General features: G+C 42.4%; 1 protein-coding gene across 4 annotated transcripts in view; it reads right to left on the bottom strand.

Moving 5' to 3' along the window:
* The window catches only part of LTBP1 (latent transforming growth factor beta binding protein 1), a gene marked incomplete at its 5' end in the record, with an annotated part of 426,899 nt that overhangs the window by 358,965 nt on the left and 53,058 nt on the right, over positions 1 to 14,876 (bottom strand). For all 4 annotated transcript variants that reach the window (XM_082672355.1, XM_082672356.1, XM_082672357.1 and 1 more), the window contains one exon: positions 12,376 to 12,673. In XM_082672355.1, coding sequence (XP_082528481.1) covers positions 12,376 to 12,673 — 298 coding nt within the window. The remainder of the gene's footprint in view (positions 1 to 12,375; positions 12,674 to 14,876) is intronic.

Here is a 14,876-nt window from a genome sequence, read left to right as displayed (position 1 = left end):
CTATGACAGGCATTCTAGGAAGTGTAAGGAGCAAGGAGATTTGGCACTGCAACGTCAAGAAGATAATATCCAGAGAACTAAGTGGAATCTAATCAATTCAAGTTCCTATAACATTCAGACATACAGAAAGCGAGTCCCATCATCACCTAGAGGTACCACAGAAGAATGGGATGGATGCAGGGCTGAACTACTGTCCTGTCATAGTGAGCGAGATGACTGAGTGAACTTGTGCCTACTCTGATCAGTGATTTATTGAACTTGTCTCTTCTGATTACTTTGGGGAAATGGAGGCAGCTTAGAAGATGGGTTAATATCCGCATTCCTGTGTGATCAGACTTTCCGATTCAGAGCAGTCATATCATCACCTACGTTTTTCCGTTCATCAAGTAAGCACTGTGCTTGGTACAGTAAATCACAGAAATTGAAATGAATGCTATGAAGGGAGGAGGTGAGGAGATATGGTGCTAGGAAAGCATCTTTCAGGGAGTAAGGGGGGTGGCAGGGAATGCTTTCCCTAGGAAACGGAGACCAGTGGAACAAGCAGGTGTTAACAGGGAAGACGAACATGTATGGCACATGTAGCTGCAGACAGAGAAAATGTGTCAGGAAGGAGCTGGGCAGACTCAAGGAGCTGCCTGTGACATGGTGACAGGCTGGGCAAGGGGAGACCATGGAGTCCCATCCCCTAGGATGCACTGAGAAGCCAGTAAGGCACTTATGCAGAGCAGGACAAGACTCACATTTTGAAAAGATCCCTCTAGTTTGAACTAAACTTCATAAAGTCCCCAGCACCTGGCATACAGGGGACAGTCAGACCCTTTCTGCTCCACTCATGGAAAAGCCCCCCAAACTCTAATGGGTACAGGAACAATCTCCAATCCAATTTAATTTCACCCAGTCTTGCTGGTTCCTCCTGCTATCCTGCATAAACGCGAGAACATCTTGTTCAAAAACTGCAGTCCTGAAAAATGACAGATATTTTTTCCTGGATTAGCAAATTGAGGCTTTCTCTTCTCCACAGTGTTTAAGTAGACCTTCTTTCCACTTAAAAGTTCTTGTCTCTGGACCCCCAGGATCAGCTATTTCTGCTAGGTCATCTCTAGTATGATTAACAGATAAATAGGTAAAAACTATACTCAACCTTGAAAACCTCAGTGAAGATATACTAACTGTAGGCATATTTACCACACACGTTATTTAACTCAAATTTTTATTTCCTATTGGTGCCTATTTTGTATTATGTGAGGTGTACTTGTCACCTCCCTCACACAGCACTCACGTCTTATAGGTTCTTTATCCTAATCCCAGGCAACTCCAGGGCAGAGAACTGCTATAAAAATTTAGTCTTCTAATTTAGTCTTCACTTCTCTCAAACATAAACAAATACCTAAGCCAAGGAAAACAAGGAGAGAGGATTTAGTGCAACCCCAGAGGCACCTTGGAAGGATCCACAGGCAGTATCTATGGAATGCCAAACATATCCAAAGGTAAAGAGGAATCTTTACTTTCATCTGCATAACACCCACAGTCAGGCCCTAAAAACCATTCTCGTGCTTGGCATCAACCATGCAGGCCAGGCTAAAGCTCATGGACTCCACGTGGCAGCCAGACTGTGCTCTGCTCCAATTGCTTATCAGTGGCTTCGTGTGTGTTTCAATCCCAGTCCTATGGTCCGTTCACAGCAAGTGCTCTGACAACTAATTAATTCAACTTTCAGTGCACAGATTTATTTCATCCTATAAGAATAATCACATGGGAAATACTTTATCAGACTCGACGGCCCCAGTCTAACTGTTGAAGGGAGGGATACTCCTAGCCCTCTCCCCACTCCTCCCCACGCCTGTCCACCCCCCTTCCTCACTGCCCCACCTCCCAAGAGAGTTGCAATCAGAGTCCACAGGCCACTTTGTCTAGTGGGTGGGGCCATTATATGTCAAAAGTGGTGTTGACTTTTCAACCCCTAGTTCCATGAGGCGAAGGGCATGAGGAGAGCCAGCCTCCTGGTGCCTGGCCATGTCTGGCCTATTGATCTCTTGGTTTCCCCCCTTCCATTCACCACAAGTGCCTGAGTGTCCTGGTCCCAAGATTTCAGAGAACACTGGGAGCCATTTTTAGACCTTAAATCTACGTGAAGTGTTTAAACCTAACAACTGTAAGAGTCATAAGGGCTGTGTCTGCTCTTCACTGAAGGGGACTGTGCCGACTACTTATCAATACCCTCCCTTCTGATTAAAGCTCAACCGTGAGTAGCAGAGAAGACCGCCAGGACAGGACCGGGTCCCTGGTAAAAGTCTGTGGTAGCCAGAATAACAGCCCCCCCAAAGATGTCCACATCCTACTCCCCAGAAGCTCTGACTATGCTAGGTTATGGAGCAAAAGGAAATTAAAGTTGCAGATGCAATTAAAGCTGCTAATCAGCTTACCTTGCAATGGAGAAATTACCTTGGACTACTCAAGTGGGTCCAACGTCAGTACAAGTGTCCTTAAAAGTAGAAGAGGGACGCAGAAGAAAGAACCAGAGACTGGCAGTGAGACAGACTCAGCCCGAGATTATCAGCTTTGACAATGGAGAAGGGGCCACGAGACACAGAATGCAGGCAACCTCTAGAAGCTGGAAAGGGCAAGGAAACAGGCTCTCCCCTTGAGCCTTCAGAAGGAAGGCAGCCCTGCCAACATCATCATTTTAGCCCAGTGAGACCCATTTCAGGCTTCGGACCCCAGAATTATGAGAACAAACGTGCACTGTTTGAAGTCACTAAATTTGTAGTCGTTTGTTACAGCAGTGATAGGAAACTAATGAGAATGCCATCAAAGCAAGAGGCAGTATACAGAGGTTAACTTCACAGGCTGCCTAAATTTGAATCTTGACCCTACACTTATTAGCTGAGTGCATTTGGGCAATTTTTTTTTTTTTTTTTGCGGTACGCGGGCCTCTCACTGCTGTGGCCTCTCCCGTTGCAGAGCACAGGCTCCGGACACACAGGCTCAGCGGCCATGGCTCACGGGCCTAGCCGCTCCGCAGCATGTGGGATCTTCCCGGACCGGGGCACGAACCCGTGTCCCCTGCATTGGCAGGCGGACTCTCAACCACTGCGCCACCAGGGAAGCCCTTGGGCAAATTATCTAACCCTGTGCACCTGAATTGCTTCATCATATGAAATGGGGATGATAATAACAATAATGATAAATATCTATCTCACATTCCTTTGAGAGCGTTAAATGAGATAATACTCAAGAAGTAATTAAAACTGTGCCTGGCGCAGAATAAACACTCAGTAAATATTAACTATTATTATTACTATACTGCACCAAACACCATCCTGATTTCTTGCAATTAAATTGGAGAGCAAACTCTCCCAGCACTTACCCTTTTCAATCACAGCCTTTGAGTTTCCACATAATTCCTTATATACCTTTGTCCAGAACTTAAACCCAGTCAGATACTGGTTGGATCTCAAAACCACTCTTGGCCAAGACTTCCTTGTGGGACCCAGTAAGATGCAGACAGCATGGAGTACAAAGTGACCTCCCCGACTCTTCCCCTGTCTCTCCACCCCAACTCCACAGTCCACTCTTCCTGACAAGTCCTGCTCAGGAGGAAAAAGTTCCTTGCTCCCAGCTCCTCAGACACTCTGTCACCCCATCCCTTCTCTCATGTGCCTGTTTCTCTCAAAGAGCCAACAGATACCAACATGATCAAACTTCACACAACGGATTGTGAAGTCCTTCTCAAACCCTGACATTGTTGTAACTAGTTGGGCTTGTTTTTCTGGTGACTTAGATTCACAAAGGTCTTTTTCTGGAATTTGCACATATACCTATGCACACGGCATTCTTCATAAGAGCCAACAACTGGAAAAATTCCAAACATCCATCAAGAGCAGAACAAATGATAAGTCGCAGTATACTCATACGATGGCATCATCTCTGGAATGTAAATGTGAACTGCAGCCACACATAATTACGTCGATGAATCTCAGACGTGATGGTGAGTGAAAATATACACGCCGTATGATTCATTTCTATAGAGTTCAAGACAGACAGAACTGAGCTCTGGTGTTAGAAGTCAAGATGGTGGCTCCCTTTAGGGAAAAGATAAAGGGCAAATCTAGGAAAAAGGGGGTTTTGTGGTGCTGGCAACGTTCTACTCGTTGACGTGGATGGCAGTTCCACGTGTGTGCGATAATCGCCAGGCGTGTGCACTTTTGATTTCTCTACTCTTCTGTATATAATTTCAATTTAACTCCTACTTTTAAAAAAAGTTTAGGGGACTTCCCTGGTGGTCCCGTGGTTAAAACTCTGTGCTTCCAATGCAGCGGGTGTGGGTTCAATCCCTGGTCGGGGAACTAAGATCCCCCATGCCGTGCGGTGTGCGACCAAAAAATAAATAAATAAATTGGCTTTTTAGAAAGTTAGACTAATAACAAATTGAATTAAAGTCTATTTCTAAAAAAAAAAGTTTAAAAAGCATGCACATAAAACGATAAAATCAGTCATCGGTTCACATTTTTAGTTCCCATAGCATCCATAAAGTGTCATGAGTTGAGTTCCTTTTCTTCAACTTTCTACCACTTTGCCCTTTTTTTTCCCCCACATCATAAAGTAAGGCTCAAAACCTTCATCTTACAGACCTGTTGGGCAAATACGACAAGGAAGGCAGAGTATCGTGCGAATGTACAGGGCTTTACGAAGGCAAATGGTATTATTCCAAGAGAATAAGGTCCCTCCTGCACTATCAGTATTCAGGAGACAATCCTTGGACAGGGACTTAGGCATTCATACTTTTTTCTCCAGGAAAAACTCAACAAAAATGTATTAAACGTTTATTGTAGCCCTTCTGTGTACCTAGGTAGAGAAAACAGATGCTTGTGCAGTAAGCATGATGACAATGGTTAAGTATAGGAAGCACAGAAGAAAAACATGGGGGAGGGCCAGCAGAGTGGGGGGTCAACACTAAGCAAGGGCCCCCCACAGTCTGAGAGATCATCTGGGGAAACCGTCTATTCACGTACTGACCATTTCCTTGGCTACTTCAATAAATTCAGACAAGGTCGCAACCTCAGCTATTAGTGCACAAGAAGCTTGAAACGTCTCCCTAAAATTGCACCTGTTGGTGTAGTTTTATAACGAGTTTTTTTTTTCCTTTAGGAGTAGTGTGAGAGAGTCCAAGTAAAGCGAATGAGCTTATATTTGCTGTTGTTGCTGTTAATCTGGAGAGCAGAATACTTCAAGGAACATTCCACGAAGTCTCCCATCCTTGTACATATCATAGCATATAGCTTTTCTAAGGTTCAAACAACCACAGGGACAGGAAGCTAAGAACTGGAAAGCGATAAAGGACAGTGTGGCACCTTCTTCTCCCTGGCACAGACATCACTCGCCACTGCCTCCTATCAACCGACCCGTGGGAAATGTGAAATATGCATTTCTCGAGACCTTTGAAAGTGGAACCCATTATCGCAATGTGGATTTTAAGGGGCCCTCCCCTATAGTCAGAAAATACCTGGCGTAGTATAAGCTCACTTGATAAACAGAGAACATATCTGAACTATGCCTGTCTTAAAAGAGACCATTTTCTAACTTGCTTCTTTTCTCTTTACCCCATCCCTGAGGAGACGATGACAGAAAAGACATCAATGACATTAGGTAAGTATAGGCCCCCTCCACTGGTTTGAGACAGGAAAAAACTATTTTTTCCAGAGAAACTAACCACCATCCTTTGAAACATAAAATGATGAAAATAGCCATCACCAGGGAAGAAAAAAGACTGGATACATGTGAGCTCTTGAGATAGATTTGACATCCACATCCTGAGTGAAACCAGACTTCCTTCTCAAGCTCAAAGAGCGGTGACTGGGCACATTGTGTCCTGCAAAAGTGCCTCCTCCTTACACAGTACAGATAACAGCTCCCCATTTGGCAAAGCAGTGGTCATTGGCACCTACATTCTCTAAACAAGCAGAAGACATCAGCAGCTGAAGAATGTCCCTTACGACCTCTGCCTCATGGGCCCATGGTCAGTGCCTGTAACATCCATCATGATTAACAAGGATAAAGACAGACATTTCACACAAGTTGAAACAGCCTCACTGAGCAGCGCTGAGGACTGAAAACAAATTCTTGTGGGAAACTTCAACATACATGTGAAAAATGATACTGACAGGTGATGAAAAAGCTCTGGAAAACTGAACAGTTTTGATTTTTGCTCCTCTGTGGAGTTCCTGGCCACAACATATAAGCATTAACATCTTTTTACATATAGGACTAAAGACAGACACTGGGGGTGCACCTGTGACCTAACAGCGGCAATTCTTCGCTGAATACGTGGACAGCTATACATGAACAACATCTACAGGATGCAATTATGAAAGTAACCTGAAGTGTTAATAGGAACTTTCTAAGGAATGCAGTATTATCAAGGGACATAGAAGTTCAAAGAATGAGAAAAGTGACGACCAAAATTTGTATACAGGAAGATGAGGCATCATTTGGTCTTTTCTTTAGCTCATGGAGGATCCATGATGTGGCCCGGAAAACTGGAAAAAGGAACGCCATAATAATAAACTTCCACGGAAAGCATGAATGGAAGTACCAACTACAGCAATGACTACTGCCAGAATGCCCTGACCAAGGTCCTTCCAAACCAGTACCTGACCAAGTGGCCAGGCATGTACCACTGATACCCACTTGCTTTTAGTCCCTGCTGGGGAACAGAGGATGATCTTGGCTATTCATCTATAAAGCTCTGTCAGAAATCATGCATTCACCAAGTATCAACCACCATCAAAGACCGTGGAGATCCATGATATTACCAAGAAAGATTGGAAGACAGTAGGACAGAAAGACCTCCACGCCCTCCCTTTCGCCCACAGTCCCATGCCTGGGTAGTATCTGATTCTCTTTTTCTTTGCCTCCCACATTTGAGTAGGCGCCAAGATCTTTCATTAACAACACCTCCCGAGTTCATGTCCTTCCTCTAGGTGACCAGCACCACTACCCCCGTTACAGAGCCACCCTCCAATTACCACTAGTTCTAATCCATTTTAGATGCTGCAGCCAGATTAATCTCCCAAGGCAGAAGAAAAATCGTAGCAGCCTTCCTCCTTGAAACTTTCTCTTTTTTGTTACTCTTCATTACAGAAAATTTCAAAAATACATAAAGGTAGAGAGAATTGTGTAAGAACTGTGTGCCTATCATCCAGCTTCAATAATTAGCCCCTCATGGCCAATCTTGTTACCGCCATACCTCAACCCACTGGATAACTGCAATCAAAGCTCAGACATCATACAATGTCATCTGTAAATACTTTAATATTATTCCCCTTCCTTACATAACTACAAGGTCATCAGCACAGCCCCCCAAAATCAACAATCATTCTTTTATATCATCAAATTTCCAAATCAATGTCAGCATTCTCATGGTTCTCCTATCATCATTATCTTTTTTCTTTTATTTACAGTGTGCTTGCATCAGGAGAAACATAATTTAAATATTGTGATTGGTTAATATGTTTCCTAAACCTCTTTTTTTTAACACCTTTATTGGAGTATAATTGCTTTACAATGGTGTGTTAGTTTCTGCTTTATAACATAGTGAATCAGCTATACAAACACATATATCCACATATCCCCTCCCTCTTGCATCTCCCTCCCACCCTCCCTATCCCACCCCTCTAGGTGGTCACAAAGCACCGAGCTGTTCTCCCTCTGCTATGCGGCTGCTTCCCACTAGCTATTGGTTTTACATTTGGTAGTGTATATATGTCCATGCCACTCTCTCACTTTGTCCCAGCTTACCCTTCCCCCTCCCCGTGTCCTCAGGTCCATTCTCTAGTAGGTCTGCGTCTTTATTCCCGTCCTGCCCCTAGGTTCTTCATGACCTTTTTTTTTTTTAAGATTCCATATATATGTGTTAGCATACGGTATTTGTTTTTCTCTTCCTGACTTACTTCACTCTGTATGACAGACCCTAAGTCCAACCACCTCACTACAAATAACTCAATTTCGTTTCTTTTTATGGCTGAGTAATAATCCATTGTATCTATGTGCCACATCTTCTTTATCCATTCATCTGTCGATGGACACTTAGGTTGCTTCCATGTCCTGGCTATTGTAAATAGAACTGTAATGAACATTGTGGTTTAAACCTCTTTTAAGCTATAGGTTCCCCCTTCGTTACTTTTTCTATTTTGTCTTGTTGGGTCTTTTTGGAGTTGTCTTGTTGAAATCTTAGTCTTTAACTTGGTTTTTAACCAACCTTTAAAAACTTTCATTACCACTAGTCTTCATTTATATCAAGTTCCATTCAAATCATATCTAAATGTGGTCATTTTCAAATATGTTCACAAATTCTTTGATATTTCTCTCTTCAAACAATGCAGCTTATTAACTACAGTCCCTCTGAGAGTGGACTCAACTTAGTGACTCACTTCTAATGAGTAGAATAAGGCAGAGGTAAAGGTGTGTCATTTTCAAGACTCAGAAGGCCCTGTGGCTTGAGGATCACCTGCTCAGGGAGAAGCCAGCAGCCATGTCGTAAGGATGCTCAGGCAGCTCTGCAGAGAGGTCCGTGGGGGAAGGAAGTGAAGCCTTCTGCCAATAGTCATGGCAGTGAGTCACCTTGGCAGTAGGTTCTCTGGCTCCAGTCGAGCCACCCCTGCTGACTGCAACCTCATGAGAGACTCTGAGCCAGAGCTTCCAGCTAAGCACCTCCTGGATTCCTGACCCACAGAGACTGTCAGACAATAAATTTTTATTGTTTTAGGCTGCCAAGTTTGTGGGGACCTATTACACATCAGTAGATAACAAAGCAGTCTTTCTAGTGTCACATCATTGCTTTTCCTAGAAATGCTCTTCTCCAGTTCTTTGTGGTCAAGTTTAACCATCTTTTCAAGCTCAGAGATAACACTCTCCAGAGCCGTCCCTAGTCCTCCACATCCCCAATGCTCCAAAATCTATCAACAATTGCTCCCTCCTTTGATTTTTCTAGAGAACTTTGTATCTGGTTCTAAGCCAAGCTGTCTAAAACCAATTTGGCCAAAGTAAAACCAATTCGTCCAACCCCCACCTGCCTAAGATGTGTAGTTTTAACATTACAGTTTTACTAAAGTCGCTATTCCTCAAACAGCCCAGGCAGGCTCCCGCTGGGGCCTCTGCCCTAGCCCCACACTTCTCCATGATTCACACCCTCACCTCCTCCGGGCCTTTGCTTAAATGTCACCTTCTCAGCAGAACCTTCCCTGAAAGCCTATTTAAAACCACCAGGGCCCTCACTCCTTCCCATCCCACACCCACCCTGCACTCCCTGTCCATTACTGCAGTTTTATTTTCTCCACAGCACTTACCGCAATCTAACATATGTTTTAATTACACCACTCATCAATCGTCTCCCCCCTTCCAGACTGTAGGCTCCAGAAAGGCAGACATTATGTTTAGTTTTCAGTGCTACATCCTGAGCCCCTAGAACAACGCACGGTACGTAGCATGTGCTCAATAAAAACCTGAATAAATGATCAAGACTGCAGCATTTCATATGCCACACAACGGATGCAACACTAACTACACATTTTGATATTTTAGGTGCCTTTATGTCTACAAGCATTTTAAGAAGGCTTAATTTCCTCCTTCACTAAACAAAAACCAAACCAAACCTGAAACACCCTAAAGTAGGCAATATTACAAAATAGGTAACTTAAGAACTGTTACATTTCTCAAAAGGAGTCAAAATGGTCCTATCATATGTGCCTCCTTGACAGTCTAAATTTCAGGTGATCGTGTCATTACCTAAATTCATCAGTGGGCCAACTGTACCCCTTCCTTTGTACCCCTCTCAAGTGATAGCTCATCTATCGTTTCAAAATCTCCTTAAGAGCAGAACTGGATCTTGTACATCTTAATACTCCCTGCAGTACCCAGATGACAGGGCAACTGACAAAAGTTTATGAGGAAAACATCAGAATTGTTAGCATCTTGGGCCATCTCTTCTCCTCACCCCAAAGCACGCAGTAGGCACGTCCATAAACACATGCCTATAACAATGCGATCGTAAAAACCATTTTCATTCAGCAGATGAGGTCTCTGAAGCAAATTATCTAATGACTTTTATTTTCCCAAAGCCAAGTTGGAGCTGAAACCTTAGCCTCCCCCTTGACTCACAACATTCTTGTCTAAATTACACTGCTGCTACCAAAAAAAGAAAAAAGGGGGAGGGGGGAAAAGGTTGTTCCTTTATCTGACATCTGACATATGGTTCTCACTAACAATCCATATATATACATCATAGAGGGTCAAATTCTAACAGGGGATGGTGATATTCAGGATAAATAATGTCGCTTGTAAATGACTTCACAGCTTATGTAAGTAATAATGCTAGAAAAAAAATAACGCAATGCACGGTAATCTGACTCTTGATTGCCAAGGCATAGCTCAACACAGAATTGTTCTGTTTTTAAGATCCAGAACAGTGCAGGAAGAGAAATGTCTAGCTATGATATAATCAATGCTTTATATTATTTCAAAGACACATGTTCTGACACAAAAAAACACTACTATCCTTTAGAGAAGGGGTCAGCAAACTACGCTTCAGGGGCCAAAGCTGGCCCACACAGGCTGTTTCTGTATGGCCCATAAGCTAAGCATGATTTTTACATTTTTAAATGGTTGAGAAAAAAAATCAAAAGAATAATATTGCGTGCCATGAAATTTATATGAAACTCAAATTTCAACATCCATCAATAAAGTTTTATTAGAGCACTCACACTCATTCACTTAAGCATTATCTATGGCTGCTTTTGTGCTAAGGAGGGCAGAATTGAGAAGCTGCAACAGAAACCATATGTCCCACAAAGCTACAAATAGTTACTATCTGGCCCTTTACAGAGAAAGTCTGCCACCCTTTACACTTCAGGGCATGGATGCTGGAGCCTGGCTGCCTCCATTTAAAGCCTAATATGTGTTCTCCTTATTCTGCCTCTATTTAAATCCTAACACTTATTATTCACTTATTAACTGTGGACCCTGAATACATTACTTAAGCACTCTGCACCTCAGTTTCCTCATCTGTAAAATGGGGTTTATCATGGCACCTACCTGATGGGGTATCACTGTGAGTTATAAATGAACAATCATACAAAGCATGTGAAACAGTACCCAGCATGCAGTAAGCAGTTACTAAGTACTGGCTATAACCACAATTCCTTCTTCTTGAGGGCTGCAGGATGTGTTTTCCAGTTGAAATGGTAGCAAAGTACTTAGATTCCAGCACAGCCTCCCAAATCTCTTTATCATGGTAGAATTGAAGAATGAGGCAAGAAGAAATGAGAGGGAAAAAATGAAAAAAGGAAAGAAGAGGACTGAGGAGGGAACAAGAGAAAGGAAAAAGTTATCAGGACCCCACTCATCAGGGACAGTAGGTGGCCTACTCAAAGGGGAAGTATAAATTGGGATAATTTCATCTGTAGTAACAGATTAAATAACTTCTGTGGGCTGACGGGATACTAATCACCAGGTGGAAGCTATCCCGGGGGCTTGGTGGGGAAAGCATTCAAAATTCCAAGCAAGTGACTTACAAATGAACTGCTGGGTCATTTTTAAGTTGAGAACTTCCTGTATTTTACATTCCTAGACAAATGACAAGTGATAGCTGCAGTAATTCTGCATCTTGTTATCCATGTAGAGTAGCTAATTAAAACGAAACAATTTGTGTAAGGACCCTGTCCTTACAGAGTTCTCATTTCGTTCAGAATAGCACTTACTTCCTAACGCTAAGAAAAAAAACCATGCTCCCATAAATAAAACACAAGCTCATTCACCAAAAATGGACCTGCATGGCCAACTGGGAGGAAAACATGGTGTTTAATAGAAGATACACTTAACCTGCTACCAAGGTGGAGAAATTCTCTTTCCCAGGACTCACTTTCACTTGAATACCTTCTCTGTGGAAAGATGAGTTCCTACCTTTTCCATGTACCTTTAAAAATCACACTCACTCTTTCTCCTTTTCAATTATGACTTCAAAAACTCTAAAGCACCCCCCACCTCGAAAAAAGAGAATTGTTTAACTCACAACTCCACCATAACCAAACAACTACCTTTATTATTCCCTTCCAACCTTGATCCCCTTAATCCTCACTACTGCTTTGCTTAATGCTTATGGTAAATCTTCCCTGCAGAGGCTAAACACACATATCAAGTATTTTTAAGACACTTGATGTGTAAACATAACATGTAAAACCTTAAGAAAAGGAAGGAAAGAAGAAAAGGAAAGAAGGACATTACTATCCAAGTGATTTCTGCAAATTGTGCAGGAAAAGAAGAGTGATTTAAAGCAATGCACTTAAGATGCTCCTGAGCTGGAGGCAAGTTCAAAACACTCACTGAGAATGTATCTGCTGGGAGAGTCCCACTGAAGGCTTCGGCTTGAGGGTCAAGGTCATCTGGGCCACAGGACTGACTCTTGGTAGAGTGTCTGCCTTCTTAGATGAAGTGTGCTTTGCTGCTTGCTCAGGAGGGACCCAGGAGGAAGCAGCCACAGGACTCTGCCCTCCAAACACTGGTGACGAGGTGTCCTGGGCAGCTGTTGTCTCACAGGCTTTGCCCTTGGTCCCTGGTTTACACACACAGAGTTGAGGCCGGAGACACATCCCTCCATTCTGACATGGAGGAACACAGCTTGCTGCAGAAAGAAATAGAAGACACACTTTGAAGAAAAGCATTGTAGACTTTACTAATTCTTCCACAGGCTTACCAGTAGCATCAGGCTATCCCTCAATAAAACAAAATGATGATGATGTTGATGATGATGACGATAATAGATAATATTTATTAACGGCTTCCTATGTGCCAGGCATTATTCTAATAGATATCGACAAATTTAACCCCCCAGCAACTGTTTTAAGTAGATATTTTATTTTGCTCATTTTACTGATGAAGAAAGAGGCACTGGGGTTATATAATTTGCCAAAGGTCACACAATCATTAGTAAATAGAAGAGCTGGGATTTGAATTCTAGTGAACTGGCTCCAAAGTCATCACTCTTAACCGCTTTACTATGGCTGCCACTCAGAAATGCATCAGAAATACAGGGAAATAAAAGAAAGTATTCTGCCCTTCTTTTTAAGTTGTGTTCTGTGGCTTAAGTTTAAATTTTAGGTATCCAAACAACATTTGGCAAAAAACAAAAGCCCAATTCCAAACCCAAACCCCCAAAAGTGTTACAGCCTTCATCTTGCATAAGCTATCAGAGCTTGGAGTGACTGTTTCAGAAATCTAGTCCAACCTACCTTCTTTTTTTTTTTTTTAAAGAGAAAATCCAAGGGCAGAAATGTTGAGTCAGCCTTTATATATATATATATATATATATATACACACACACACACACACATATATATACACACACACACATATATATACGTATATATATATATGCATAGATTTTTTTCTTTTTCTAAGCAAGTACATCCCTAATCTTATAACAAAAGGCAACCAAAAAGAAACAACCTCTTTATCTCCTATTACCTAGGATGCATGTACTTTGAATCACCAGACTTGTGGCCAAGCAGTTTTAAAGTTAGCAGGGCTATGGGTCACGGGTAGGGTGAGTGGATTTTATCATAGGCAAGGTCCCCTGGGAGTTCAGATGTTACTGACTTAAATTTTATGAACATCATAGGCCTATGGACATGATTCCTTTCTTTATTTGTCCAAATTAATTTATTTAAATGAACCTTTTGCTATCAGTCTAACTTTGACTTAAACTCTTTGTCCTGAGGCAGATCCCAGTACTAAATCTCCCATAAAATTCAGCACAGGGTTCAGTCTACAAACAATCACAAAACAGATGAGGAATATGAACCAGAGGAGGCTCAGTTATGGAGGAACCAAATGACCAAGACCTAAAAGCCCTGAAACCTACTGATTTTCTATAAACAAGAGAAGATACTTTTCCTATCTCCCTACAATTCCTATTAATTACAGCAAATAATGATAACAAACGGCTGTCAAGTGTCAGAATACTAGGCTGACAAATTTTCTAAAAATTTGGAAGGATTCTTGGGAGAAAAAAAATAAAAGGAAAGAAAAATGCAGCCAGCTCCTGAGGTGACCTTGGGGTAAGTTACTTAAGCTTGGCCTCTGCACCTGTACAAGTCCAGGGGCAGGGGGGAGGGCAGTAGCTGCTTGTTCTAAAATGGTCCCTGAGGGCTCTTTCCATATTAGGCTTCTAGAATTCAAAGTCAAAAACTATGCAATGCTAAAGTTCACGATTCTAATTTATCAGCGTTTTCCTGGCCGAGTGATGAACATTAGGTCCCTACTCGGCCACGGTTATTTATGGAATGTCACAGGAATGGAAATGGGTTCCACCCAGAGAGAACAGAAGTGGCCACAAGCGAGGACTGGATGGGGCTTTCAAAGCTGAGACTCTGCCAGAGATCACCACCCCCCCAGGCACTTTCATGTATACATTCTCTTCATGCTTTCAATTAGAAACATGTTTCAGTTTAACATCTGAGAATGATTTCCACTTCTCCTCCCTCCCAAGGTGTACTGCAAATGTCTACAAATCTACCAGGAAGGCGGCACCGAGCGGCTCACAAAAGCTGGTACCTAGATGGAAGCCAAGCACGGAAATCTTCCCCAAACCACCGAGAATATGCAACAAGGGCCTATCTTGAGGAGGACGTGGATGGGTTAGAAGGATAACAGGGTAGCGATTTTCTTTTAACTCTTCAAATTTTGCACGTCGTAGGGTGAGGGGAGTGGGGAAAGAATAATTAAGGAAAAAAATAACTTTAAACTCACACAGAAAAGAACATAACAGTACGACTATATACAATAACACCCTTTCACACTAAGTCTGAAAAGACAAGGAGAATGAT

The sequence above is a fragment of the Grampus griseus genome, assembly GCF_964374135.1.
Source record: "Grampus griseus genome assembly, chromosome: 15".
NCBI lineage: Eukaryota > Metazoa > Chordata > Mammalia > Artiodactyla > Delphinidae > Grampus > Grampus griseus.
The sequence above is the reverse complement of the archived record's forward strand: the minus strand, read 5'-3'. Positions and strand labels throughout refer to the sequence as shown.